The sequence below is a fragment of the Terrapene carolina genome, unplaced genomic scaffold (assembly GCF_002925995.2).
Source record: "Terrapene carolina triunguis isolate 2854851 unplaced genomic scaffold, T_m_triunguis-2.0 Scaffold68, whole genome shotgun sequence".
NCBI lineage: Eukaryota > Metazoa > Chordata > Testudines > Emydidae > Terrapene > Terrapene triunguis.
Genome location: NW_020664419.1, coordinates 44114159 through 44141937, shown reverse-complemented (window position 1 = coordinate 44141937; position 27779 = coordinate 44114159). Strand labels below are relative to the sequence as shown.

At 41.2% G+C, this 27779-nt stretch overlaps 1 protein-coding gene across 2 annotated transcripts; it reads right to left on the bottom strand.

The window, feature by feature from the left end:
* Positions 1-753: 753 nt before the first annotated feature.
* On the bottom strand, positions 754-25951 carry TMEM168 (transmembrane protein 168). 2 transcript variants are annotated; one of them, XM_024194698.2, is made up of 5 exons: positions 25870-25951; positions 19904-21171; positions 9611-9753; positions 6585-6859; positions 754-2122 (listed from the first exon to the last, which is right to left on the bottom strand). In XM_024194698.2, exons 2-5 carry the CDS (start codon positions 21038-21040, stop codon positions 1575-1577), a joined length of 2103 nt encoding a protein of 700 aa, XP_024050466.1. In that variant the 5' UTR covers positions 21041-21171; positions 25870-25951; the 3' UTR covers positions 754-1574. The 2 variants fall into 2 exon arrangements, with proteins under 2 accessions (XP_024050466.1, XP_026504533.1); XM_026648748.1 differs by lacking the exon at positions 25870-25951 and adding an exon at positions 25585-25669.
* Between the last annotated feature and the right edge of the window lie 1828 nt (positions 25952-27779).

Sequence of the window (27779 nt, the reverse complement as noted above, 5' to 3'; positions counted from 1 at the left end):
AACCCTCAGAAGTCAAAGAGTTACAGAGTGCATAACAATCTTTTTCAGATGTTTAAACCACAGCTACATTTCAGGCAACTTCCTCAGCTAATGTCTTATTTATAAAGTGACTTGCATTTTTACTAAAATGCTGGTGAACGAATGATGTAAATCCCAAATCTTATAAATTATTCTCACACACACACACACACACTTATTCTGAAACAACATTAAGTGGATCCACCCAGCAGCCTGCAACTCTTGGTTTCCTGCACTTCAGGTGAACAAGGGCTAAGAGTACATACTGTGGTGCCAGAGAGTTCTGCCCTTGGAGGGATTGTTACCTCATATTAAGTGACAAACATCTCTGACTGAAGGAGCAATGCTGACAGGTCCCCCAAAAAGAGGGATACTCAGGGCTGAGAGGACTCATTTCCCCAACAAAGGGAAAACCCAACTCTCCCTGTCAAACTGTCTGGTTTCAGTTTAAAAAAAGAGAGAATCAACCCCCTGGATCCAATCCTATACTCAGCACTCCACAGGCCTGGGGTCCTAGGCACAGCAGAGATTTCAGATAAGAAACCTGGGGGCAAGGTTACCTCTGAACTTCCCATTTTGTTATTCATACATATGTAAACTTTGCATCATTTCTTTCTAAGTAGCTTCCTTTATTTTGAGTTTTTCTGCAGAGGGAATAATTCAAAAGCCAAACTGATGGAAGTCCAGGAGATCTGATGGGACAGCCACTCCCCTCCCTCCCCCCCCCACAACCTTTTAGCACATTTAATATGCCTTATATCTATTAACTCTTTTTAAAAAGAAAATATCACCTGAGAGATTGAATTTATTTTGAAAAAATATGGAACGTTTTAAAAATCACATTTGAAAACCTCTCTTTGTTGGCTGTCAAGAAGAACATGGTTGGAACCACAAAATGTTCTGACAAAGACCCATTTCATTCCCTCCCTCTGTGTGGGCAACTCCTATTGTTGTCAATGGGAGCCTCAGGCGGGGACTGAGAATGCTAATGTAAATGAATCTAAATATCCTTGCAGCTACCTACCTACAGTGCTTCTTGAGTTTTTTATTTTTTGACTCTGTGTTTTATAATACTCTGAAACCCATCATAGAAGTGTGAGGGCATAATAAAGTGATCTGAACACTGGCTTGTTTCCTTTCCTGTATTTGATATTTGAGAGGGATATAATTGCCACCTATCATCATATGAGCCATAGCTTATTAAAGCCTGTAATTTGTTGGTTCTGAACACAGGCAGCTTTCTGTTTAGCACATATGAACATGCAAACTGTCTCCAAAGTGCATGGTCATATTTAATAAATCTTTTACATGTTTATATACAACTCAGTAACAAAATTCAAATAGTATAATCTTATCCTCCTCATTTTAGAATGAAGTTCCCAACCCTTTGCATATACTGTAATTGCTCAAAAAGATGAACACGGTGAGTATAGCTACTGAAGTAGCAAGATTTCTTCAACAGAGAAAACTGTTACATATAAAAAATTGCAAGTCAATCAAATTTGAGAGTGGGAAAGTTCCCAGAGCTCCCACTTCTACTCATCTTTGGTTTTTAATTATGATTTGACAAGTTTGAAGCCTTGTCCTGTGTCCAGCACTGTGGGAAGAAACCAATTCATTTTTAATCTTTTCAAGCATCTAAAACAAGCCTTACAGACCCAGAACAGATTGAGACCACAAAACCAGTTTGCCAAATGCACCAATGGATAGGTAACACGAGGGAAGTACATCATCCAGTGTTTGGCAACATCACTTCCTGTTGGCAAATGTAGAGTATAGTCACTCCAGCGTTTTGATACACCGTACACTGCTTTCACCGCACGGCCCTTTTCAGACCAGCTGATGCTATTGTCAGGGTTACAATTGTATTCGACCCATTCTCTGGTAAAGTCACCAAGTTGCGGAGGGTCTGCTTCCTCAATGTCTACCACTCTGGCAAATTCTGCTCCTTGTACTGCAATATATAGATCATTTACTTTTCTTACTTCTTTAACCCAAGGCCGGGAGTTCTCACAGTCTAACACAATTATAAGTCGTGAACAAAAAGAACCATTCTTCTCTCTCCACCATTCCAAAAGCGTGTCAAGCCGTAATGCATCACCACCTGCAGGAAAGCAGAAAAATATACACATTAGTATAGTTAAATTTGCAGTTTCCAATAGTAAGCCTGTTTTAGCACCTTTTATGAAGGTGACAGGGTTTTTCCACTGCAGGGAGATGCTAATTAATCCAGCCAACTCAATGCTGCAGATGCGGTCATTAACTCACCCTTGTATTAAGGCAGGTAGGAGCAAAACCCTACCCTATTGTGAAATAAATTAAGCTGAGCAGCCTTTAGGAGGAGCTCTCTGCACTGAGGATGTGGTGCTCAATGCCGAGACTGAGCACGGCTTCAAGGCTTAAGGCTGCCTCCATGAGGAATGTGAGGCACCGGAGAGAGCTGGAGCCGACCCAACGGATACCGCTAGGGGAAAGAATTCTGGCAACTGTGCTCGGGGCGTGCACACACCTACAATGGAATGGACATGTGCAAGCACTTGAAGAAGAACAGCTAAGCAGGGGCAGAAAGTGTGAGCTGAAGTTTACATTATTTGCTTTATGTTAACAAGTTCAAACCTCAGAATGGGGTATTTTTTAAACCTACATAATATGCCCTGCCTATGTTAGAGCAGAATTAGTAAGCCACCTGCTCATACACCACCATAACCTTTGCCTTGGAAGAGTAATTTGGTCTGAACATTGATAGATTTACTCTAAAGGCAGAAGAGAATGTTTCTGTGAAGTTTAAAGAAAATTTAAATGGATTTTAAGTTACAAGATGCATCTGAAGAAGTGAGGTTCTTACCCACGAAAGCTTATGCTCCCAATATTTCTGTTAGTCTTAAAGGTTCCACAGGACCCTCTGTTGCTTTTTACAGATTCAGACTAACACGGCTACCCCTCTGATAAGTAATCAAAAAGTTACCATGATTTGAAACTTTGATTTGTATCTAATGTTTGTCTCCCTCTAGCTCAAAAACTACTTCTGATTAGTGCTTCAAACTTTCAGTAGTTTCATCTCCTTGAAAACTCAAACTATATTTGAAGAAAACAGACTGTAATTAGATGAAGAAACTTTATTGTAGCCTCTGAATAAATGTTTATAGACTGACTCAAACCAGACACTCAAGAGTGTTTAATTTGTGGCAACTTTATAGCAAAACGAATCCTGTCTTTTGTTCACTTCCATACGACAATAAGCAATCCAGGCTGTTATCTGAGTAGCATTTCCTTTTAATGCTTTAATGATTACTATCAACATATAGACTCATCATACCCTAACTTGGAGAGGGTTGCATTTGAAATCAAGAATTTCTAGTGACAATATAAATCATGAGTATGAAACTCAAGTGACTGTAAATAAGCCTTACTATAACTACAAATCTGAACATATTTTACTTTATAATATTTGCTTGATTCTATTCAATATTTTAATTACTTACTGTCTTCATACAACTGGATCAATTTCTACCAAAAAAATTCTGCTCAGATGCTTGATTTAGAATATTTTTAAACACATTTTGCTGCAAATAGCAAGTTCTTCTGCACCTATGTATTTATTTCATCCATTTGTAAGGTGCCTGATGCAAAGAGTCCAAAGTGCATCCAATAAAAAGAAACAAATCCAGTAAGAACCACCACCAGCCAGAATATGTGGCTATGAGTCCAGATCGTACATCTCCCATATCTTTGGTCAACTAAACTCCAACTAGTCTGGTCAGAAGGTGGCAGTTTATTATTAGTCATGGGGATGTGTAGCCAGAAGAGGTGTTCTTTTAAAACAGTGAATGTCAAGTGATACCCAAGAGTATATGGGATATCATCGCTGTCTGCAGATTCCTATCTTTGATAGATGGCAAAAATGCATTTGTAATCTGTTACTTCCAGAGAAAAACTACATTAAAGATGGAGTTAACGTTCAGAGTACATATTCTAAGTACAAACTTACAGGGATGGAATCATCTCCAAAACAAAGAAGATAAATCCAGGAAATTCAGCATCAGGTTCATCTTATAAAAAACAGAAACCTATAGTGTATACACACTAGTTTGGTGCGAAGTGGTGTGATTTACCCAGTAAATTATACCTCTTTTAGTCCCACTTTGCTCCAGTGTAGTGTGTCTGATCTTGGGATTTGCACTGGTGAAAATTTCCCTAATTTAGACAAGCCCTAAATGTAAATTAGGAAAAAGTATTTCCTTACTTTTTCACATTTGCAAAGCCCGCATGAATGACTTTCCTACATTTCCGCATGATCATGTGGGGGTATAGATAATTCAGAAGAGACAGTACTGTGGACCTACCCAAAAGAGAGCAACTTACCGGTAAGTCTTTCTCCTATACATACAAGCGCTAACCCCTCAAACATATGTCAAGATCAGCCAACACCAGAGCTAGACACCAAGCTGTGGAAGAGACCTATGGATATGTAGCAGCATCTGATTCCTTCGGCAAGTTTCACAGGCAGTTAAACTGACAGCTCCAGTAATACAGACAAAGCTTTATAGCCCGATTCTTGCCTTTTGAATTCAGTCAGTAAACATGACCTCCAAGGCTGTTTTATAGCTCATACTTTATGCATGACCAATTAACAGTTTCTTTTATACACCACTGTGCTACTTCCAAGCTTCCAACAATGAAGAAACATTGTTAGTGAGCTAATAAATACAGTAAGCCTACCTTAAAGATGTCATTACAGCACAAAGACTACAGTGCTACTGCTGTGCTACATCATTGCTTAAGCCCCCAGAAGATACTATTTTCTCTACTATATCTGAATGTTAACATTTCATTGTTGTCATCTCTATGAATCTGCTCCAGAGGTCAGAGGATGGTACAGATTAGAGGAGCTAATGACTGTCTGTTCCATCTGTCACAAAACATCACTGTCAGATAAACTATGCACAATTATATTATCAAATACCCTTCAGCTTTTCAGCTTATACAGCTGGATGCATTCAGAAGAAGTTCTATCAGGCAGGAAAATCAAGCTACACACCATGGTTTACCTAGATCTCACAATGGGAAACTGATCATGAAAGTGATTCATGACAAATACTGATTGCTCCTTTTCTTTGTGTGGCTTTAGATTATCTCTGTGAGAAAAACTGGCGGTGTGCCAACATGCAAACCATTCACGGGTAACCCAGGAGGAACTTCCTCTCAAGAAAATTCAAATCCACTAAAAAAATGTTGTCATGGCTTTTAAATCCTTCATTCTTTCTATATTTTATTTTTTATCATGTTTCCTCTCTATTTTTTGTAAAAGCGGCACTCTCACTATATTGGCCTTTATTGTAATTTGAAGACAGAGCTTCCCTACGGGAGGTCCTATGGCACAAATTGACACAGGTGTAAAAAATTAAGTGGCAATGCCTGCCAAGAAAAAAAAAAACTTTAAAAACTTTAAAAACTTAAAAAATACTTACGGTATCTCTACACCACTTGTGCTACAGCAGCACAGCTGCGGCGCTGCAGCTACGCCACCATGTACACATGCTTCAGCAACAGAAGTGTTTTTTCTGTCGCTGTAGGAAGTCCACTCCCTCAAGAGATGGAAGCTAGGTTGATGGAAGAATTCTTCTGTCGACCTAGCATGTCTACACTGGAGCTTAGGTCGGCTTAACTACATTTCTCAGGGTGTGGATTTTTCACATCCCTGAGTGATGCAGCTAGGTTGACCTAAGTTTTAGGTATAGACCAGACCTCAATGTTACAGGGATCCAAATTCTGCACCAAAAATTGAGTCACCAACTCAACACAGCAATTTCAGTAGGGCTGCCATCAAACAGTTCTCTGATCTATAATTAGAGAGGTGCTGGAAGATGTCTTTCTGCTAAAACAGATGGCAGAGGTATCGCGTGTTCCCATTTTCCCCCTTCCATTGCTCCAATTTTCCCCAAAATCAATAGGGTTCTGGCCACTCCCTGAAATTTTGGAATTGATTGGATGCGGCATTCAAAAGTTATTCACACAAATGCCACCAACTTGAGCATATGTAGGGATTTGCAAGCTCGGCCAACAAAACCTGTATTAAATGCTTCATAAATAATGTTGAACAAAATCATCTTCCCAGGACATTATTGAATTGAATTAGATCAGATTACTACTTTATTCTAAGACTTCTGAATTCATTAAGTTTCATATAGCTTCTTGATGAACTCTGAACATTCCATTTAATTACATATATTTCACTTTGTTATTGCTATCATAAGCATTTTATTTTTCATTTTTATTGTGGTTATTAAAACTGTAAATTCATAAGTACTTTCAAGTCTGTAGATGACTAAGCAACAAGGAATTCAATTTATTTGAAAGCTTGATATGGTTAACTTTAGCCATTTGTGTTTTACACCTCCTGTTCTTAGAACTATAATGTTTGCATGTACATGAGTAGCTGTCACATATGAAACTTCTGAGTTTTAATAACAGTGTGGTATGATTTCATAAGAATAAAGCAATAATCATCTACTTGTAGGTTCTATCAATGAAAAAAAGTATTATCAAAAGCTCCAAATGCTGGTTACCTGCTAGTGCCCATTCACCAGTGCCATGGGAGTGACCACTATAATATAAAACATAGGTATCATGTCTGGGTCCGTCTGCAGTCCGAAGTTCAAGAAAAGATTTCAGCTTAGAATGAAGTGTATCAAAAGAAAGTCCACTTGTAGAATAGTCACAGCCATATGTTTCAATCATGTGATATGCAAAAAACCTCTGGATGGTATTGAGCATGCCTGTAGACCTCAAATTTAACTCTTGCACATGCTCAGGTGGAAGAAGCGTGGGTTGACCATCAGGACTAAACAGAAGAAAAAATACACAGTTATGTTTTATTATTGTATTCATCACATACTTGTAGCAACTGGTGAAATCAGTTCTCTCAGTGTGGAATATTTTGTTCACTATTGATATTTAAGTGTTTAACTGCTTTGGTGAAATACTTACTGCAAGGCTTGAAATCTAAATGCTGGATTGCAAACTGCATATAAAAGGGATTTTGTAAATCATTAGGGCTTATATGTCAGTAAATAACACATCAAAAAAGGGACTCGGATTCTGTCTCCCAAGTCTGCAAGGGTTGAGAGCACTCCAGAGGCTGTGCTCAGCCTCTAGGTGAGAAAAAGCATCAGTCATCACTTTCCAGCAATGCCTTTCAACCACTTCAGTAAGTGGTACTGGAGGGTTTGAGAGAGCTGTATCAAAACTTTTCACTTGAGTAAGACTATAGCAATGCACTGACTCTGCAGGGTGAAAATGTGAGGTGTTCTGTCCCAGAGAATCCCGCCATAACAGAACAAGCAAAAGAAAAGTGATTTTGGTGAATATTTTTCCCATTGCTTTTGTTTGAAAGAAGTTTTTTTATATAATATTATACCCGTTTCCTTTTTTTGGCCAAACTGCTTTGGTTCACATCTCCTCACTCTTATAGGACCTAAATAGGTTTACATTGCACTGACATAATTGTATTACAGTAAATACAATATTAATATTGTCTATACTTTATCTGAACAATTAGAGAATGGGTTTATTAACTGACCTTTATTATTAATTATTATTATTATTATTAAGAAAGGGTAACATTGCCAGTGCCTCACACTGTTTTTCAAGACCTCACTACAATTTCTCCATGGATAAACTGCCAGTGACAGAATAATTTAGCACAATGCAGGAATTGGATTATTGCCAAGGACAAAAAAGGCAATATTATTTATACTGTAATGTAAGTTTATTAAACCTGCTTTTTAAACCCTCACAATAATGGACCTAGTGGGATATTATGCCCTCAATTTGGTTGCTGCAGAATGTGGGCAGCTAAGGACATTACAAGAACAAAGCTCAGGAAGTTGATGTGACACCGATAATTTTATTGTGGATAAAATATAAACCCTTCTGCTTTCTAAATGGAAAAGATGCAACAATGTACTAGAGGGACAAATTCATTCCTATCAGGATCATTCTGTCACTGGAGCTCTTGCAGTTTTAACCCACTTATTGTCCTGGTAATTCTCTTGGTGTTAAAGTTTTCACTTGGGAATAGAGGACTAAACCACTGGACCATCTCTTTCATCTAGACTGCAGAACAATTGTCATTTAATCCTCAGTGGTTTCATCACTAAGCCCACAGACCTGTGCATCTCTACTGGCCATTAGTGGCATCCATGGAGAAATATCTTTCTTTCAAGCTACCACTCAGCCCCCACAGTCTTCTGGACAGCATAGCTCATGTGTTTCTCAGATCACAGCTGCCTCAGACACCACCTTGGACAGGAGTCTTCCAAACCACAATGGGGGAAGCAGCATATATCACTCCACTTCTGAAATTAGGCAACCACTTGTCCCTTCCAAATTCACAAAGTTCCAACCAAGGGGCTTCTGTGGAGTCAGAGCTAGAGTAGATCATTTTCCCTACACCCAGCCATAATCCATGGATGCAGGCTCCCTTTATATAGTTAAGCAGATGGGGGAGCATGATGGCCATCATACTTCCCAGAATTTTGTTTAATGGGTAAACACTTCCATTAAAAACTTATTTATGTTATTACTATCTATCTATCTATCTCTCAACAGAAATAACCAGTTGAACAGTGGAAATCTTAATTTGTTCAAGGCTACAGCATTTTCAAATGATTTACATGACATCTAACAACTGAACATCAGCACACAATCTTTTTTTATTTTGGCTCCCCCTTTAAACCCCCCCCCCCCCCCCAAAAAAATAAAATAAAAAAAACCTGGATCTTTTCCTTGCCCATTAAATCCACAGTTATAGCAAGCGGGATAGTTTTCATACACATTCCAACTTGCAATCCCATTTCCATGGAAACTCAGGAAGATATGAATTTCATGAGTTCTCTTGTGTCATTTACAATATAATGCCCTTATGAAGGATTTAAATGATAAGAATAAAATGGGATTAAAATAGGATATTTCAACTTTAGAAGCTATTTTTTGTAGCTGGATGAGCAGGTAAATAATTAGCATCAAAGAATTTTTTTTTTTTTAACTGCAATCTTTATTTTGAAAATAGGAATTGCCGTAAATACATAGATAACATGTAGTTTATAAGTAATCCAAAATCATTCTCACACCTACATATTTTTAGCACTGCCACTTAGTTAAATCATTTAATACAGTTTATAAAGTTGTTCTGAACATGAGTTCATTGCCTGCTTAGATTATTAAGTTACTTTACATAAAATATCTGCACTGACTCCAGAATCTAAGGCCCTGATCCTGCAACATATATCACATGGAATCAGCAGTTTCTTTCATGCAGTACATTTTGCAGGACTGGGGCCTAGCATATTTATTGGCTTCTTAAAGGCAAGTCAAATGCATACAGAATTTGAAGTTGTATTGTAAGTACCTAAATATTATTTTTGGAAGGTGAGGCTAGGTAAGGAGAATGCTTATTCAAACATAGCCATCTAATATCTAAACTAGTATTTAATAGTTGAAAAGCTACACCACTGAATTGCCTCTCGTGTAACAGCTGCACTAATTCCAATATGAAGTTGCAATGTGCATACATTTACCATGGTAACTATACCTGCAGAAGTTGGTGGGAATCACAACAGCATATCCAACACATGTTCCTCCCAAGCAGTTCCCCAGTTCATGGAAAAGCCCATGAGCCATTGACTCCAGAGGTAAAACAATCAGAAACACACTCATGAAGATCCCATTCTTTGGCTAAAAAGAAAATAGATATATTTATGTCTGATGATATCCACTTGCAAATTAAATGAAAAAAGTTATGTTCAAATTTCAGTTATGATTTTCTTTAAAACTTACCTCAGTGATTTGTGAAAATTATTTGAGCAAAGCTAATTTGGTGCTGAAACATGAGGTGCAAATTATTATATGCTACAGACACCCAAAGATAAACCTAATTACACGATGTAGCATTCTAAAAACAGACTTTGGGCCAATTTCATTGGTAGCATAAGCAGGAGCAACTCCACAGAAATAAATGCATTTGTACCATTTAGGCGAGCACTGATTTTGGCCCTAAAGCCCTGATCCTGCAAATACTTAGATACATGCTTAGCTTTAAGTTCTTGGCTAGTGCCACTGACTTCCATGGGGCTAATCATGTGTGTTAAGTTAAGCATGCGTATAAGTGCTTGCAGGATTTGGGGCCTAGGTAAACACATTGGAGAATATTAGATACCAAATATTAGATGACAGTATACTGCATCATGCAATAGGAATATAAAATTCAACTATTATTTTTCTTCTTCCTTGCTTTAATCCCATCAAATGGGGTCTGCTCCAAAAGTCCTCTCCCTCCAAAGTGTTCTGTTCAATGCCATATCCTTTATCACAGTGGTTCTCAAACTTGTGTACTGGAGACCCCTTTCACATAGCAAGCCGCTGAGTGCGACCCCCCCTTATAAATTAAAAACACTTTTTTATATATTTAACACCATTATAAATGCTGGAGGCAAAGCAGGGTTTGGGGTGGAGGCTGAGAGCTCGCGACCCCCCCCCCCCGTAATAACCTTACGACCCCCTGAGGGGTCTCAACCTCCAGTTTGAGAACCCCTGCTCTATCACAACACATGCTAACACGTCTTCCTTTTTGACGTCCCACTACTTCTTCCTGGGTCAGCCTGTCTATCTTTTTCCTTCAATCTTGATCTGTTGGATTCTCTTACTTGCATAGTTGTCTGGACTGTGCTTAATGTGCCCAACCCATAAAATTCAACTATTCATCAGCCTAGTTCATTGATATTTTAAAAGCTCCTTTGGTATTAATATCTCAGTATCATATTCTACAATACAATTGTACTAAACAGAAGATTTATGGGTACTTTCAAAGCACTTTACTTGAAAATGATAATTATTTATCAGATGCAGAAAAGCAATATCTGGCCCTTAAAACTGACTGGAATCCTCTAGCACCCACACTGCAGATCTCCAGAAGGTGGTTTTATGCCTTTTAGGGGCTGAGTGCAGCCCCTGCACATATTACATCAATAATGTTCATTATTTTTAAATATATTTGTTCCCATATTCATCAGAAACTTCACCTTGACATTTCAAAAGTTAAGCAACAGCCGTTAACATGAATAAATCAACACTGATTCCTGAAAATTGAGGTTTCTGAGATAAAGAAATCTCTGCATGTTTTATGTAATAGTTTTAATATGATGTAGACTGAGTTTAACAAGGTATTAAGGGCTTCTGCACAGTGAGTCAGCATGCAATACAGAGCCATTATAAGCAATTTGAAATCTAATCATTAATTTTAGGTATGTCAGTGAAGTGAGAAGCTTTTCAGCTGTGGCCTTCTACTATCAGGTAGCCAAAATGCACATGTGAAATGCATCTTAAGTGTCACAGGGTATATGACACAAAATTATTCACTCCCCACTGAGTAATGCTGCAATACTAGTTATTTAATAACTGACCAGGATATTCCATTACTAACTGATCTTTCAAGTAATCAGTTGGGACCCTGATCTTTCAGCTTAACAAATATTTCAGATAATGCTACGCATAGTTTGGAAGATAAGGTTTTAAGACAGTTATTTGTAACATAACACCGATTAGGCCTGTTCTCCATTTATGCACTCTCCTTGGATCTGTCTAAGCCAGAACTGTCTTTCAGAACTGCACTTGTGCTGAATTTATTTTTTTTAAATAATTTGTTATTTTTGTATTATTTAAAACTTAACATTTTTTAAATTATTTTTGGCTTACGGTAAACACTCTTTCTTCCAAAAGGCAACATCTGGTGGTGAAAATTCAGTATCTACCAGACCATAATGTAGCAATTGTATTTGATGTGGATTTCTATTAAAGCAATTCAGTACACGCTGAATATTGGGAAAAAAAATTTTTTTTTTTTTTAAACACTTCCCTCCTCACTTCTTCAAAACACCAGAAACACACGCACTATTGTAGTGTTTTGGGAGGCAGTGATCCAACGGAGAATCTACAATTTACCATGCTGCTTCCCAGGCTTACATAGGAATTATTATTTATTATTTGTATTACTATGGACCTAAGAGCCTGGTCAAGAACCAGGACCTCATCATACTAGGTGCTGTACAAACACAAAACAAAAAGATGATCCTTGCTGTATTGGATCAGGCAAGTGATCCATTCTGTCCTGTATCCTGTTTAGCCAGTACCTGATACTTCAGAGGAAAGGGTAAGAAACCCTTAGGGAACTATTATGAAACAACTTGACTATAGGGGAACTTTCTTCCTCACCCCCATCTATCAGTGGTCAGCTTATGCTCTGACGCACAAAGGTATATATTATCCCCTTAAAAAGATACCTATTTATCTTATATAATGTAATCAAGGATATTCTCATTATCCATTTAAATGTCTAATCCTCTTCTGAATTCTATCTGCTGTGTAAAAGCACTGAGATCTATGGATGAAAAGTTTCACATAAGTGTTAAGTGGTATTATTACTACTAATCTCTTTGTTTCAATGATGTTCTATGGCAATAACTTCCACAGGTTAATTATACTTGGTGTAAAAAAGTATTTCCTTTTCTCAGTTTTACAGCCTTGTTTTTTTATTATGAGAAGGGGTGAATGTGGCCACTTGAGTTATTTTTTCTAAATTAATCATTATTTTGTAAGCCCATATCGTGTCTTCTCTTATTCATCTCTTGAAATTTAACAATCCCAGTCTTTTCACTCTGTCTCTAAATGGAAGCTTTTCCATGCCTCTGACCATTTTCATCACTCATCACTGAACCCCTTTTGTTTCTCCTATACCATTGGGTTTCAGTATGTTGATTTATACTATGCATTATAACAATGTCAGTAGTATTTTCCTTTCCATTCCTTAACCATCCTAACGTTTGCCATTCCAATCCCAGCTGCAGCAAGCAGAGATATTTCACTGAACTGTACAACTTGCCAGCTCTTCCTAGAAGCAATCACTTAAGGTATCATAAAATTGCTTCTCTAAACCTTACATCATGTGACATTTGACTAGTATACATGCAAGTTGCAACAGTCACTCATTATTACTGGCTTATTGGATTTGAGTTATTCCTTTGATTTCCCTCAACACTGTACACTCCAAGCTGTTCAAAGGTCCGATAACCTTACTGGTATGCTATTTGGAATTTGTATCCTTAAAAATTATACTGTGAATTTTTTCTCTCACTAGAATTTATGGATTTTTTCTGGTACAGTGCCACTCCCTAATCTCTATGATCTGATGGCATTTTAATATGTATATATGTGATAATTTGAAAGAACATAAAATAACATCTGATTAGCTTAATAATGACAGTAAAAATCTTAGACAGGAACACCTTCAATAACATGCAGCTGGAGTGTGTCATTGCATCACTAAATTCAAAAGACTTATGACTGTGGTGCCCAGAAGAACAGATGGCATACACATATAAGTGGAGCCAGAAACGATTTATGTTCTTTCATCTGCTCTACCCATTTTCACTGTTTGGAGTGTAGTGGCACAAAGTCTTGCAGCCTGACCCCTCAGTACATCTGTGACCTTGAAGTGCCCATTTCCTTTTAAGTAGAGTAACTCCTCACTTAACGCTGTAGTTATGTTCCTGAAAAATGTGACTAAGTGAAACGATGTTAAGCAAATCCAATTTCCCCATAAGAATGAATGTAAATGGGGGGGTTAGGTTCCAAGGAAATTTTTTTTTTTGCCATACAGTACAGTACTATAGTTGGGAGGTGCCCCCGCCTTACCCCACACAGGCACAGTCCACTGGCACTGGAGACAATGAGGCAGGCCAGGAGGCTGAAGGTGCTGTAGGCTAGGAGAAGTGCATTGCGCAGCAGCAGCGGCTGCTTTCCCTTCTCTGCAAGCACCAGGGGCAGAGGGCTCAACCCTCGGCCTGCCCATGCCACCCCTTCCCCCAAGCCCACACCCTTAACCCGCCTCTTCTTTCCCCCCTCCTCCCCCTTTACTCCACACGCTGCGTCCTTGCTCCTCCCCTCCTTCCCCTGCCTCCTGCTCACGGCAATCAGCTGGCTTGCGACATTCAGGGGGCAGGAGAGAGGGGGGAGGAGCGGGGACTCGGCGCAGGCTCCCCCCTCCCTCCGGCAATCAGCTGGTGTGCGGCGTTCAGGAGGCAGGGGAGGGAGGGTGAGCCTGCTTGCCTAGTCCTCGCTCCTCTCCCCTCCCTCCTGAACGCTGCAAGCCAGCTGATTGCCGCGGGCGGTGGGAGGAGGAGGAAGGCACTGATCTGCGGCGTCTGCCAGCATGCGGGAGACGCTGTGTGGGGGGTGTAGGGGAGCTGATAGGGGGCTGCCAGCTATTGACAAAGCAGGCAGCCAAACGACATTATAGCGAAGCATTGCAAAACTTTAAATGGAGCATGTTCTATAATTGAGCAGGGATGTAAGATCGAAACAACGTTAAGTGAGAGGAATTTAAGTGGGGAGTTACTATAATTATTCTGGAAGCAAACAGAGTGCAGAGGGACTGGCTGAGACTACTGAAATCATCAATGGGCATTTTCTCTTGTTGCCTTTCTTTTTTACGTTGATAGTCTCTCCTAAACATTTAGGATGCATATAATTTTTGTGTGCTCATTTCAAGCAATGTGCGAACTGGGTAAAAATTGCCACATGCTTTTCTCCTGAGTAACTGTTGATATGTTAGACAGTAAGACATTTGTGATGTTTCCTAATAACATGATCTTTCTACTTTAAAATACTCTAAATCTTTTCAGGTGACATTGTTAATGATAAGCAAGGGATATACCTTTGTTAACAGCAAATGTCATTTTACAGACAGGGTTGATATTTATTGATGGGACATTCTAGTTCTAAGGGAGCAAGCAATTATTGAAAGTGCCAGAGGAGTAATCAGAAAGTTACTCTACACCAGAGTATTAGCAGGAAAAGGTTGATAAAGATAACAGGAAGAAAGAAGAGAGTTTGAAAGTATTAACTGATGGAAATAAGTTAAACAGAAAGTATGTCACAAAGAACTAGGGTGACAATATTTCCCTATGCTGAATACGGGACACCTGATAAAATTACTCATATTCAAGTGAGTTCAATGGCAATCAGAACTATGCAGTACAAATGTTCAAATTAACATCAAATTGACTGAGTCCCTATTAAAAAGAAATACTGCGTAGTTGGATTCTATTTATTTACCTTCTTATCTTTAAGGCTTTAGGGTTCATATGAGGAGAGGTGACACACACACTCTCGTACACCTCTCTCACAGAGGAGGGGTGACTAACCAACCCAACTCTTCCTGCCAGGCACTCTCTACCCTACATGCTTGGCTGGGCCCCTGGATGGACTCGCCTCTCTTGGTACCCCATCTTCCCGAGGCAAAACATGCTGGGGCATGCAGGGTCACATGTTCCCCCTCCCCAGATTCCACCAGCCTTGCACACCCATCCCCATCGTCGGCCACTGGACCCCCCACTCACTACTGGTGGGCGGGAAGTTGGCGAGCAGGGATCTGGCCAGCAGCAGGACCCGCCAGTACTGATACGGGGGAGACAGAAAATATGGGACAATTTGCCCATTTTTAAAAAAAAGTCGGAACACCTGCAGGAAGGCTTAAATATGGGATTGTCCCTTTAAAAACAGGACATCTGGTCACCCTACAAAAAACTATACACAGAACTACCATTTAAGGAAAAGAAATGCATGGATAGATTAAAGAAATAACACACCACACAACATGTAACAACACTGGGGACTAAGACATATGAGCCAATTTCTGCCCTCAGTTACACCCATGCAACCCAGAAGCTAGATTCTGACCCTATATGCCTGCAAAAGAAAAGACAGAGCTTGACACTATTGAAACCAGAAACTGCTGTGGACCCTTGACGCAGGAAGAAAGTTAAGGAATTAGAAGATGGTCACAAAGAAAGAGAGGGAGACAGATAACTATCTACAAATATTTGAAGGGTGTTAACTCCAAGGAGGGAAATTATATACTGTGGTACATGGGGGTCTAGGCAGAAGATAAAGGACAAAATTAAGAAAGGGAAAATTTAGGCTGAATATCAAGAAAAACATCTTTTAGTCTAAAGGAAATAGACAAATACTTCTGTCTAATATTCAAAACATGGCAATTTAGTTCTGCTTTTTAGTTGCCAATCATTTCCCTGTTTGTTTCTAGGGCACCAGGGCTAATTATAGCTCCCATGTGGTTAGAGTAATAGACGGTAGAGATGGGGTAGTGAGAAAGAAATTAAGAGAGACTGAGTGAATAGGTTACAAAAGAAATAGTGAGATAGAGCACGAGTCAAGTCAGGAAGGAGAGTGACACAGAGAATGAGAAAGAGAAAGGACAGGTGATGGGGTGAAAGGGTAAAAGAATAGGAAGGAGAGGCAGAGAGACTGGATTTCCGAGTGAGTGCATGGAGTAAGAGTTTGGCAAAATGTGTGTGTGGGAGGGAGATCAGAATGCGAGGGGAAAAGAGGGCAAGAAATATGAGGGAATGGAAAGAAATAAGGAACCAATGACTGAAAAAGCCAGAGGGAAAGATATATTAAAATACATAATAGGAAGAAAGTGAAGTTGACAGTTTAATGCAAAATACCTATAAATACTTGTATAGACTAGCTTTGCAAACTCAACAACTTAGTCCAACAGAGTAATGTGTTTTGAAGGATAAGTAAAATATCACAATATTTTCATGCCAAGTTTTCATGACAGTTTTGCAAGGCTGGTAGAACGAATGAACGAATGAACGCATGTGTACGCACACACACACAGTACAACCTTGCTAATTCACACTAGAGAGTAGAAGATATACTGCAAATTACTGAATTTTGTAAATTAATAAATACTTAAACAAGAATAATGTATCACCAGCAAAGAGTTCTGAATTGCTGGATCAGGTGTAAGTGGTGTGTTTATACAGGTGTACTTTTGCAGCTTTTAATTACTCTGAAAATGTGTAAACCTCAAAAACTACAGAAATCACTGGAAACTTCTGCAATAAGTGATATTTTATCGTACCTTGCTGTAACACAAATTAGCGAACAGAAGCACATATTTGACCTCTTGGGGACAGCTCATGCTGATCTATCAAGAAACATTCACACTACCAAGGTAGAAATATTTCTAGTAGGTGATACATGCATTTATAATCTTAGACTAATTTACTGGTTACTTTAATTTCTCCTGATAATTTCTCCTTGCTCCGATTCATGACTAGAATTAATTAACTGGATTTTCTAAAAGGGAAAATTATTACTTGATTCAAATACCTTTCCCCTTGATACTGCAGTTATTCCTTTCTTCCCCAACTGAATAGACAAGTATACATTTCTTCTACCAGATACAAGTGATGTGCATCTGATTAATTGATCCATACTGAAATAAATACCCTCCAATTTCTACTAACTTAACTGAAAATAAATACAAAGATCTTAAGAGAAATAGGCCTGTTTGGTTCTCATGAACTTTCGCAAGCACAAATTATTATGAGGATAAAAGTGTAAAGCATGTCTCTTCTGAATTACAAGTATCTGAAAATGTGCAACTGCAGATGCAAATGTGTTGTAATTATTTTCAAGAATAAATACAACATAGATAGCTATCTCAGATTAACTTTAAACACAAACTGTTATAACACTCAAATGAAAAAAAACAAGATACTTTAAAGTAGCATCACATTTACCATGTAGTGCTCCTAAGATTTTAAGAAAGGTTAGGACAAAAGTTGTCTTAACACTCTACGAAATACATAGATGGCTAGGTGGGAACAGAAAGAATTATTCAGCAGTGATGAATAACTTGTTTGATCATATAATAGTCCATAAAAATTCAAACTTTGGACTGGCCACCTCTAAACTTTGGTGCCTTGCATAATCCTCAATAGAAAAGTTACATGGGTCTCCAGTGTTTGTGCTGCTGGTATTATTTATCTCTTCCTAAACACCATCTCATGTTTGTCAGTGCATTTGTTTCTCCTTTCTTCTTTAGTTGTCTTTTTAAACTGACACTTTTCCCATTCTCTATCTTTTTTAATCCCTTCCCAATCACTCTCCTCCGCCCTTTTTCTCTACAAAGTCTGAAGCTGTAGCTATATACGATGATTTATGGAAGGAAGTGCTGCAGAGGAAAACTAACCAGGATTCTAGCCAGCTTCCCTCTGCAAACCACAAATGTGCTTGATGCAGAGGAAAACTGATTCTCCGATAAAAAAAAAATCAGCTTCCCTCTCCATCAAGCATTTCACATGAGTCAGTAGCAAGAGGTAATCACAAGGTCCTTCTGAATGGATGGCAAAATTATTTTGAAAGTATTGCAGGGGCATTTCTGCAGACTGGACTTGCTAGTCATAAGCTCTTTTGGGGTGGGGCTGAAGACAGATAAAAAACAACTGCCATTTTAAGACCACTTTAAAAAATATCTACCTTAAACCAGCTCCCAAATTGCTGTGGTACCAGTAACACTCAGCATGCCTCAGTTTGGGACCTGGCTAAATATTTCAGACAAACATACATTGGCTCAGCCTGCTAAGGAAAAAGGCATGTTCCTCCATTCAGGAAAGTCAAATGGGAAGAAAAGAACAAAACTGAAAAGTTTGTGGGTACTTTGTGGAAATAATTAGAAGATATATTTTATCTTCAAATATATTTGCACATGGGGCAGATGCAAGGGATATATTTGCAAAGTAGTTTGTAAGGATTTAGAAGTTTGTCCTCGACTGAGATTAATAAGAGTCATATGGTTAAATTCTTGAAAAATGTATACATAAATGTTATCTTTTATTGGTTTCATTAAAACTACCCCATATAAAAGATGTTCCCAGACCAGCGCACCAACATATTTCAATTCATATTATAGGGCTACAGAAATGTGCGTGTTGTCTGCTGTGAAAATACTGGCAATATAGACAGTGGCTTCGTAAATTAAATAAATTCAGATTTTAAATTATTTTAATGTTTCTTCCAGCCTTGAATTAGTATCTCCTGTCAGTTTAATCATACCAGATTAGGTTGGTAGATTCAGTGGCCTCACTAAGCCATAGTCAGACAGAACAAAGTGCCAGAGTAAAAGAATCTGCTTCTGAAGCCATCAGTTTCACTTTAAAATTTGAATTGCTCAATTGTGTCTTGGCCCTAGTACAGTATTAGTACGGCCCTACCAAATTCACGGTCCATTTTGATCAATTTCACAGCCAAAAGGTTTAAAATTGTTTACATGTTCCTAGCTGTTAGGCCAGGCCGGGCTGGGAAGAGACAGGACTTCCTCTTCCCCTGTATGGCACCTGCAGGGAGATCAGACCCAACTCCAGGTACCTCTCCCGGGGGCAGGAAGCTGTGTAGCTGTGCTGCCTTCAATGCTGGCTGATTTCCCGCTGACCCCCGCCCCGAGCAGCCATGCAGGGGAAGAGGATGTCCTGTCCCTCTCCAGCCCAGCCTGGACTAGCAGCTAGGAGCCCCTGGCTAGGGCACTCCCAGCAGCACGGAGGAGATCAGACCCACCTCCGGAACCTCCTACGGCTGCAGGAAGCTCCGTGACTGCTGCCTTCAGAGCCCAGCTCTGAAGGCAGTGCAGCCACAGAGCTTCCAGCAGCTGGGAGAGGAGCCCGGAAGTGGGTCTCATCTCCCCCTACATGGTCGTTCTCAGGGGAAAAGGAAGTCCTGTCCCATCCCAGCGGACTAGCAGCTGGAGCTCAGTGAATGGGAGGAGCCCACAGCTGGGGTACCCCCAGCCCTGCTCCTTCCCTCCAATAGCCAGATTTCACAGGGGAGGTCTAATTTCACGGTCCATGACGGATTTTCAGGGCCGTCAATTTAGCAGGGCCCTAAGTATTGGATATCATAAATGTTAGAAAACAGTTCTTTATAATATCAGAGGAGTGAAAGAGATAAATATATTATAATTTACCTGCCAAGTTACTGCACCCAAAACTGCAGTTGCAAGGAGACTGAAAAATACTAGTTGCTCTGAAATTAAACAGAAATGACGCATTCCTTTAGAAGCCATGACTCGGTCAAGGCTATTATTCTCTGCCCTGTGGGTATAATAGACTTTGTGACAGTCATTTAATTTTGTATGAAACCCCCAAAGAGTTATAAGAAAAATAATGTGGCAGATCATCCAGAAAATTCCAAAAATAGAAAAACCAGGTATAACGAAGTACCAGAGACCCAAGTCACCTAATTTAAATGCTGCTAGAATGAAAAAGATAAATTCAATTACTCCAACAGAGATGACTGAAAGCCTTCTGCAAATTCTACCACGGTACAAGTAGGGCTTCCATCGTTCAGTAACTGAAAGTCCGCTGAAGTAGACATCAAGAAGAGGGTCTGAAATCAGGCAACTAAAGAAACAGGCCAAGGCAAATGGGTTTGTGGGAATGTTCAGGGAAGGAAAAAACAATAAAGATGCCAGAGCTCCAAAAATTGCCAAATTTGGAATTGCCAAGAAAGACTTCATCCGCAAGTCAATAATCAGCATGGCCAAAGCCACAACCAACAAGATGATACTCATGGATTTTTCAACCAGCATAGTTGTGCTGGCAATTGCAAATCCAACCAGCTCCAGGAATTCAACTGTTGTCAGCAGAGTTGGTCGGTGATGGACACAGCCGCAAATCCTCTCCACCAAAGCACACAATATCCTTATAACTATGGAGGTAAGGAGTAAGTATTTGGTTGTTTCTTCTTTCACATCACTTTTAAAAGAGGAATTATCAATAAAACAGAGGAGGCCAAGCAAGAATCCAAACCAAAGATTGGAGAGACTCAAACTTGCTGCTTCCATTGAAAAATAATAATAAAGTATGCTGGCAATTCCAAGAACAAAAAGTCCCAGAATAAATATTACCAGTATTAGTGCATCTGCAAACTTCTCCCACCTGACATAAAGGCCCAGACATATAGCAACCAATACGTTGATCCTGGCTAAATAGCCAAGGTATCGGACCGATGAATGCATGTTCACTTCTCTATTTGCTTCTTCCAGTCTTGTCATTGCTGCATAGAGACAGTGACTAACACAGTAACGCAGTGATCTACACATGTAAATAAGCAATTAGGGGGTTTTACCCACTCTACAGAAAGTAACTGTTTGGCTTTCATCCAAGAAATGCAGTGCAGCGATAACCTCCTGCAATGTCATGTCATCAGTAACATTCCTGGATTATAGAAGTCCTGAAAGAAGAATGAATAGAAATGTCAGTGCTAAATTACAAACTTTAAACTTATTTACTAACGTATTAGATCAAAGAGTTTACAATCTAAATTAAAAACATACAATAAATATCAACTATATACAATGTGTAGGTTTTTTTAAGTATATGTTCTATAATTGGTGGATCATTGAAAGTTATTCAAAACCAATATGAAGTGAAATTCTCATAAGTCTCATCTCATAAAAACTACTCTATAATTGGAATAAAATAACGAGGAATGTAACATTAGCTAATCAAACCCTAATTGACAATACAATCTTTCCATGAATCACCTACACATTTCAGAATATTCCTGTGACATTTCTATTAAATTCTAACATCTGTTAATGGACAGCTTCTTAATCTTCTTATTCCAGTAAAATATTAAAAATACAATTTTATGAAACCTGCTAAATCCCTAACCCAGATCTGTTGTTTCCAGTATGACCACTCCACATTATTTCAGGTAACAAAACTAAATTCCTAATTTTTTGTTACATCTTTTTAGTATCCTTTGCAATATTTATGTATATAGGTACTTAATAGGTTTACTTGATTACTGAAGTATCTGGACGCTTCACAAACATTAGTAAGTTTATCCCCACAACACTCTGTGAGACAGAGAAGTATCATTAACCCCATTACACAGATGGAGAATTGAGGCACAGTGAAATTAATTGACTTGCTCAATGTTGCAGCCAGGAACAAACTCCAGATCTCCGGAGCATGAGCCCGAGCCCAGGGCCTTAATCACAAAACCATCCTTTTAACCCCTAAATTCCCTGAGAAAAGACCAACAACCATCAAATGTCTTTCAAACTGATTGAGTTCACAAAAATCAAAGTTCTACTTATCTGCCACCTTGAAATGAAAAATTTCACCAGAACAAAGATTGCTATATTTAGAATCTACTATTTCACCACTTTGTAAACCATTGCATTATTGACCCAATGTCCAATATAATTTTGTCAAATCTTGTTGGGGAACAGGAATACGATATTTTAATGAGACATTTTGTGACAGAAACTTGTAAATATTTTTGGAATATACAGATTCTCAAAACTGAACAATGTTCCAGGTAGTCTGGACATCCTGTATCTGGCAGAGACCAGTACTATTCTATAGCGAAAATTTCTTCCTGACCTCAAGTGACAATCTACTTGTGGCTTGAAACAAGAGTATTGGTGTAACATTTTTAATTTTGAATCCTAGCTAGCTTAGGTAATATTATTATCTACAGTAAATATCAATTATATGTTTAATACAACTATTAAAATACAGCTATTTGTTTCAATATCTATTAATTTAATCATATTTTGAGTAAAAATGTATTTCTTTGTATTTTAAAACCGTCTTATTTTTGCTGCATTTATTTGTATTAAAAGGATATTATGGAGGTTCCATAGTTAAAGCTGAATTCCATTGTGCATTGTTGAGGCTGAATCCATGCTATATATGAAAATATGTATTCTTTCCAAATTTACTGCACTTGCTCTGTGAGAATGAATTTTCTGAGAACTTACAAGCAAATTGATTAGTTTATGAGTTATAATTAATTATTTTATTGTACTGTCAAGAACCAGAGTGCCACTGTAAAATAAGTATCAGACAAGAGACAACAGGTGGATACAGACAGACCGGGGGGCAAAAATAACCACAATATTGATCAGTGTGATAGACAGTGGTCTCAGTGTAAGATGCCTAACAGCTGTCATGGTTTTTTTTTTTTTTTTTTTTAAATAGGCATCATGACAAAGGAGATTAATATTAAAAACTAGGTCCTTTGAGAAAGCCAACATCTGTCAGTCCCTTGTTGCAAATGATCTTAATAGAACAGACTCTTCCAATTTCCCATACAGTTAAAACTCGTAGAAAACTTGCATATAGGCTGCATATGAAGAAATTATGTCTAATTAAGTACAGCCAGTAAGTGCTGCACTCAAGAAATGCCGGAACACAAGTATTGGAATTGCTACCCAAAACAAGAAGTGTCCCAGAATGTTCACAAGCACTGAATTGTTATGACTATGTAAGTTATAAGCAGGATCTGCTCAACAGATAAGTTAACTCTCATGTGGGACTTCAGAGACATCAGCGGTAATTAAACCAATCCGCACCCTTCCTCTATAGCTAATTAGCAACAATTCAAGAGTACTTAGTGGTAGGGGGGAGACTGGACATGTACCAAGAGTGCTTGCTGGTATATGACTGGCCGAATTGCCACTACTCTTTAAAGGTTCTGTGGCTGCATGCTAGTTTGGGCATCAGGACTTGAATGGCTCTCCTGATCAACTAGGCAGCATTACCAGAAGAAATGTGGCAGTAGCATAAGAGGGAGCCCTTCAAAACCAAATTAGGCCTTTTCTAGGCAATGCTTTTAAGGTGTCTTGTTGGAAAGTTTGACCTACGCTTCTTCCTAGGTTTAACACAACCAGTTTAGCACACATTAAATCAAGTATGCATTGTCTACACCAGACTTCTAAAACATTTTAGTTAGAATACATACTAACAACCAATAGTTAATTTGTGCCAGGGCTTAGCCCCGGCACTTCTCGGCTTGGCAGTTCATAGACCTGGCACTCTGTGCTCGCTGCATCAGTTATGAACAGGGATCGGCAACCTTTGGCACACGGCTCACCAGGGTAAGCATCCTGGCAGGCCAGGACGTTTTGTTTACCTGCCGCGTCCGCAGGTTCGGCTGATCACAGCTCCCACTGGCCGGGGCTCACCGCTCCAGGCCAATGGGGGAGACGGGAAGCGGCGGCCAGCACAACCCTTGGCCTGCGCTGCTTCCAGCCACCCCCATTGCCCTGGGATGGCGAACCGCGGCCAGTGGGAGCTGCGATCGGCCAAACCTGCGGACGCGGCAGGTAAACAAACCGGCCCGGCCCGCTAGGGTGCTTACCCTGGCAAGCCACATGCCAAAGATTGCCGATCCCTGAGTTATGAATGTAAAACAATTGCTTGAGCCCTGACACCCCTTTCAATAAAAATTAAACACCGCTAACAACATACCTATAACACCTCCACTATACAAAGCTTTAATCTGGTAAATACTCCTGTGTGAATACTCTTCTATTGATTTACTAATGAAAATTAAACCAACATAATCAAGGTTTAAATAAAATTAAGAGTCTGCTTAGGATTTTGCATGGGTTTAAAAGCACACCTTTAAACTGGTGTATTGTGTGTTGATTAGATTTTAGTCAGACATGGATGGATCAAAGACTTGATATAAGTATGTCTGAACAATACAGTACATTAACTTCCCACTTAACTTCCTCTCGCTTAATGTTGTTTCGATCTTACGTCCCTGTTCAATTACAGAACATGCTCCATTTAAAGTTGTGCAATGCTTCGCTATAACGTCGTTTGGCTTCCTCTGTCCACAGCTGGCAGCCCCCCAATCAGCTCCCCAACCCCTCCCCCCCACCACAGCGCCTCCCACCTGCCGGCAGATCCCGTGGCTCAGCGCCTTATCCCTCCTCCCCCTGCCTCCTGCCCGCGGCAATCAGCTGGCTTGCGGTGTTCAGGAGGCAGGTGAGGGAGGGGGAGCGAGGACACGGTGTGTGGAATAAAGGGGGGGGGAGAAGAGGCGGGTTAAGGGTGGAGGCTTGGGGGAAGGGGTGGCGTGGGCGGGCCGAGAGTTGAGCCCCTCACCCCTGGTGCTTGCAGAGTTGGGGAAGCTGCCGCTGCACAACGTGCTTCTCCTACCCTACAGCACCTTCAGCCTCCTGGCCTGCCTCATTGTCTCCAGTGCCTGTGTGGGATAAGGCAAGGACATCTCCCAACTATAGTACTGTACTGTACAGCAAAAAAAATTTCCCTGGAACCTAATCCCCCCTATTTACATTCATTCTTAAGGGGAAATTGAATTGACCTAACACCATTTCACTTAAAGTCACATTTTTCAGGAATATAACTACAACATTAAGTGAGGAGCTACTGTATATTGAAGAACAACAGCGTGCAAGCATATCCTTCCTGATATCCCTGAATAGCCACCAAGAGAATCTGTATGGTAATGACTAGTATCTTCAGGGAGGGAGACGGGCACCTTAGAAGTGGGCTTTTTCCCCAGGCAGCTCCCTCCGGCTCAGGAGTCGGGGTTAAGTGGTTTGCAACAGCTTGTCATACTGACGTGTCTCTCAATTGTCAGCGGGGTTGTTTTTCTAACTTGGGCTTAACATGAGGCAGACAAGCCAAAGGGATCATCTGGCACTAGGTGTCACGGCACCTTTTAACGGACACACCTGCGCGGGCAGCTCTCTGGCGCCTGCTGCTGAGGCGAACGCGGTGCTGCGTGGCTCGCTCCCGTGCTGCGTTCACACGGTGACAGCAGCAACGTCAAACCGAAAGGAAAACACGTCAGACAGGCCCGGGCCTCGCCTACCCTGGGAACAAACTTCCCCTAAAGTTTCTCGCCGTCGCTCGCCCAGGCTCGGCTCCATGGGCGAGAGCCCGCCACAGGCAAGGCGCCCACGGCCGCTAGCGTTTTAGCTGCGGTGTCACCCAGCGCTGCTCGGAACTGGGGTAACCAGTAACCCCGCGCCCCGGCCTCTCCCCAGCTCCCCCTGCCCCGCCCCGCCCCCCGGCCTCCTGCTCGCCAGCTCCGCACCACCCGGGCCAGCAGCGGGAGCCCCGTGGGGCGGCTTAGCTCCCCCTTCCTCGGACTCACCCTACGCCGACTCCCCGGGAAGTTCTCCACCCCCACCAGAACCGCAGCGCGCCGCCGCCGCCATGTTGGCGCTCTGAGGCTACGGGACGCGCGAGGGTTCAAACGGCGCAGTACGGTGGGGGCTAGAGGACCAGCAACAACTGGAAGGCGCGAGGGCGGCCCGAGAGGAGGAGGGCGGGTCCCGGCCGTTTGTCTGTGGGAGGGCGCCCCGTCCCCCAATGGGCGCAGCAGCCTCCCCGCCGCCCGCATGAGGGGCTGGGGTGACCCCCAGCCCCGCTCATTGGGGGGGGGGGGGCGGCACGCTAGTGTCAGGGAGCGGGACATCCCATCTCCCACGTGCTGCGCGGGCCGGGCAGGGCCCTAGCACGCGGGCTGACGGGGTGAGCAGTGACCCCGTGCGCCAGTGGCGCCACCTCCCAGCCTGGGATACGGCTTGGGGTTCCCGGGGTCAAACTGCTCCTGCAGTCCCCACTCACTGCTATGTAGTGTATTAATACTTTATTTTGTAAATCTCTCACTTCTTTTTCTTGTAGGTATCTTGCTGCAGGCCTGTTAAGCATAGGGCCCAGTCCCCCTTTACTCTGCCCACTGAAGCCTGGAGGCAAGTGCTGCCCTTCCTTCAAAGAGTAGAAGGACATTTACTAGAAAGCTGCATAACACCATACTACTACCTGAAGAGATGGATGTAGCTGGAAAGCTTCTCTCGCCCCCACAGAAGTTGGTCCAATAAAACATATTACCTCACCCACCTTGTCTCTGTAATACCCTAGGACAGGGTGGGCAAACTTTTTGGCCTGAGGGCCACATCTGGGTATGGAAATTGTATAGTAGGCCATGAATGCTTAAGAAATGGGGGTTGGGGTGCAGGAGGGTTCCAGCTGGGGGTGCAGGCTCTGGGGTGGGGCTGGGGATGAGGAGTTGGGGGTGGCGGATGCTCCGGGCTGGGACCAAGGGGTTTGGAGGGCAGGAGGGGGATCAAGGATGGGGCAGGGGGTTGGGGCACAGGAGGGGCTCGGGGGGCAGGATCTAGGCAGCGCTTACCTCAAACAGCTCCCAGAAACAGCATGTCCCCAACTCCGGCTCCTATGCGGAGGCACGGCCAGGCAGCTCTGCCCTGTGTGCAGGCACTGCCTCTGCAACTCCTGTTGGCTGTGGTTCCCAGCCAATGGGAGCTGAGGGGGTGGCGCTTGGGGTGGGGGCAGAGTGTGGACCCCCCTGGCTGCTCCTACGTTTAGGAGCCGGAGTGGGGACTTGCCACTGCTTCTGGGAGCCATATGCAATGGGGCAAGACCCCACCCCTCCTCCGTGGCTGGAGCAGGGCAAACCCCAGACCCCGCTTCCCGGTGAGAGCTCAAGGGCCGGCTTAAAATGTCAGGACCACCAGATTTGGCCCCTGGGCCATAGTTTGCCCACCTCTGTCCTATTTAGTCTGAAGCTTATTTGTGTTGTATATCACTAGTTACAAAATAGTATATCAAGTTTTGAGCAAAGGAATACTGATTTCTTTTAAAACTTCCATATAGCTTATATAGCTGTGATTTCTCAATTCCATAAGGAATTTATGCAGGGGAGAGGAAGTGCATGGATCTTTAATACCTGGAGAGTGTAGGCAATAACTATGGCCTTTGAACAGAAAGCTGGTGTTTCAGGTTGTATTGAAAAAGGTGAATCTTAATAGTGGGAATGTGTAGCAGAAAGACTAGACTATTGGTAACCATTCCCACTAATAGCTAAAACTGGCAGAGCAGTTAAAAGATAGTTCTCTACTGAGAGCAAATCAGTTCCTAATAGAGATCTTGAGAGAAAGGACCTCCCGATCCCTATTTTTGGCTCAGCTCCAGGAATACCCTTGAAATTTTGCTTACAGTTTATTCCCTTCTAGTGGATTATGGGAGCCTATTTCCAAGTGG

Coding starts and splice junctions, on each gene's coding strand:
- TMEM168 (XM_024194698.2), bottom strand. CDS start 21,040: ATGTGTAGATCACTGCGTTACTGTGTTAGTCACTGTCTCTATGCAGCA. Junction 6,860..9,610: donor ATTCCCACCAACTTCTGCAG/GTATAGTTACCA, acceptor TCTTCTGTTTAG/TCCTGATGGTCAACCCACGC. Junction 2,123..6,584: donor TGGTGAATGGGCACTAGCAG/GTAACCAGCATT, acceptor GCTTTCCTGCAG/GTGGTGATGCATTACGGCTT.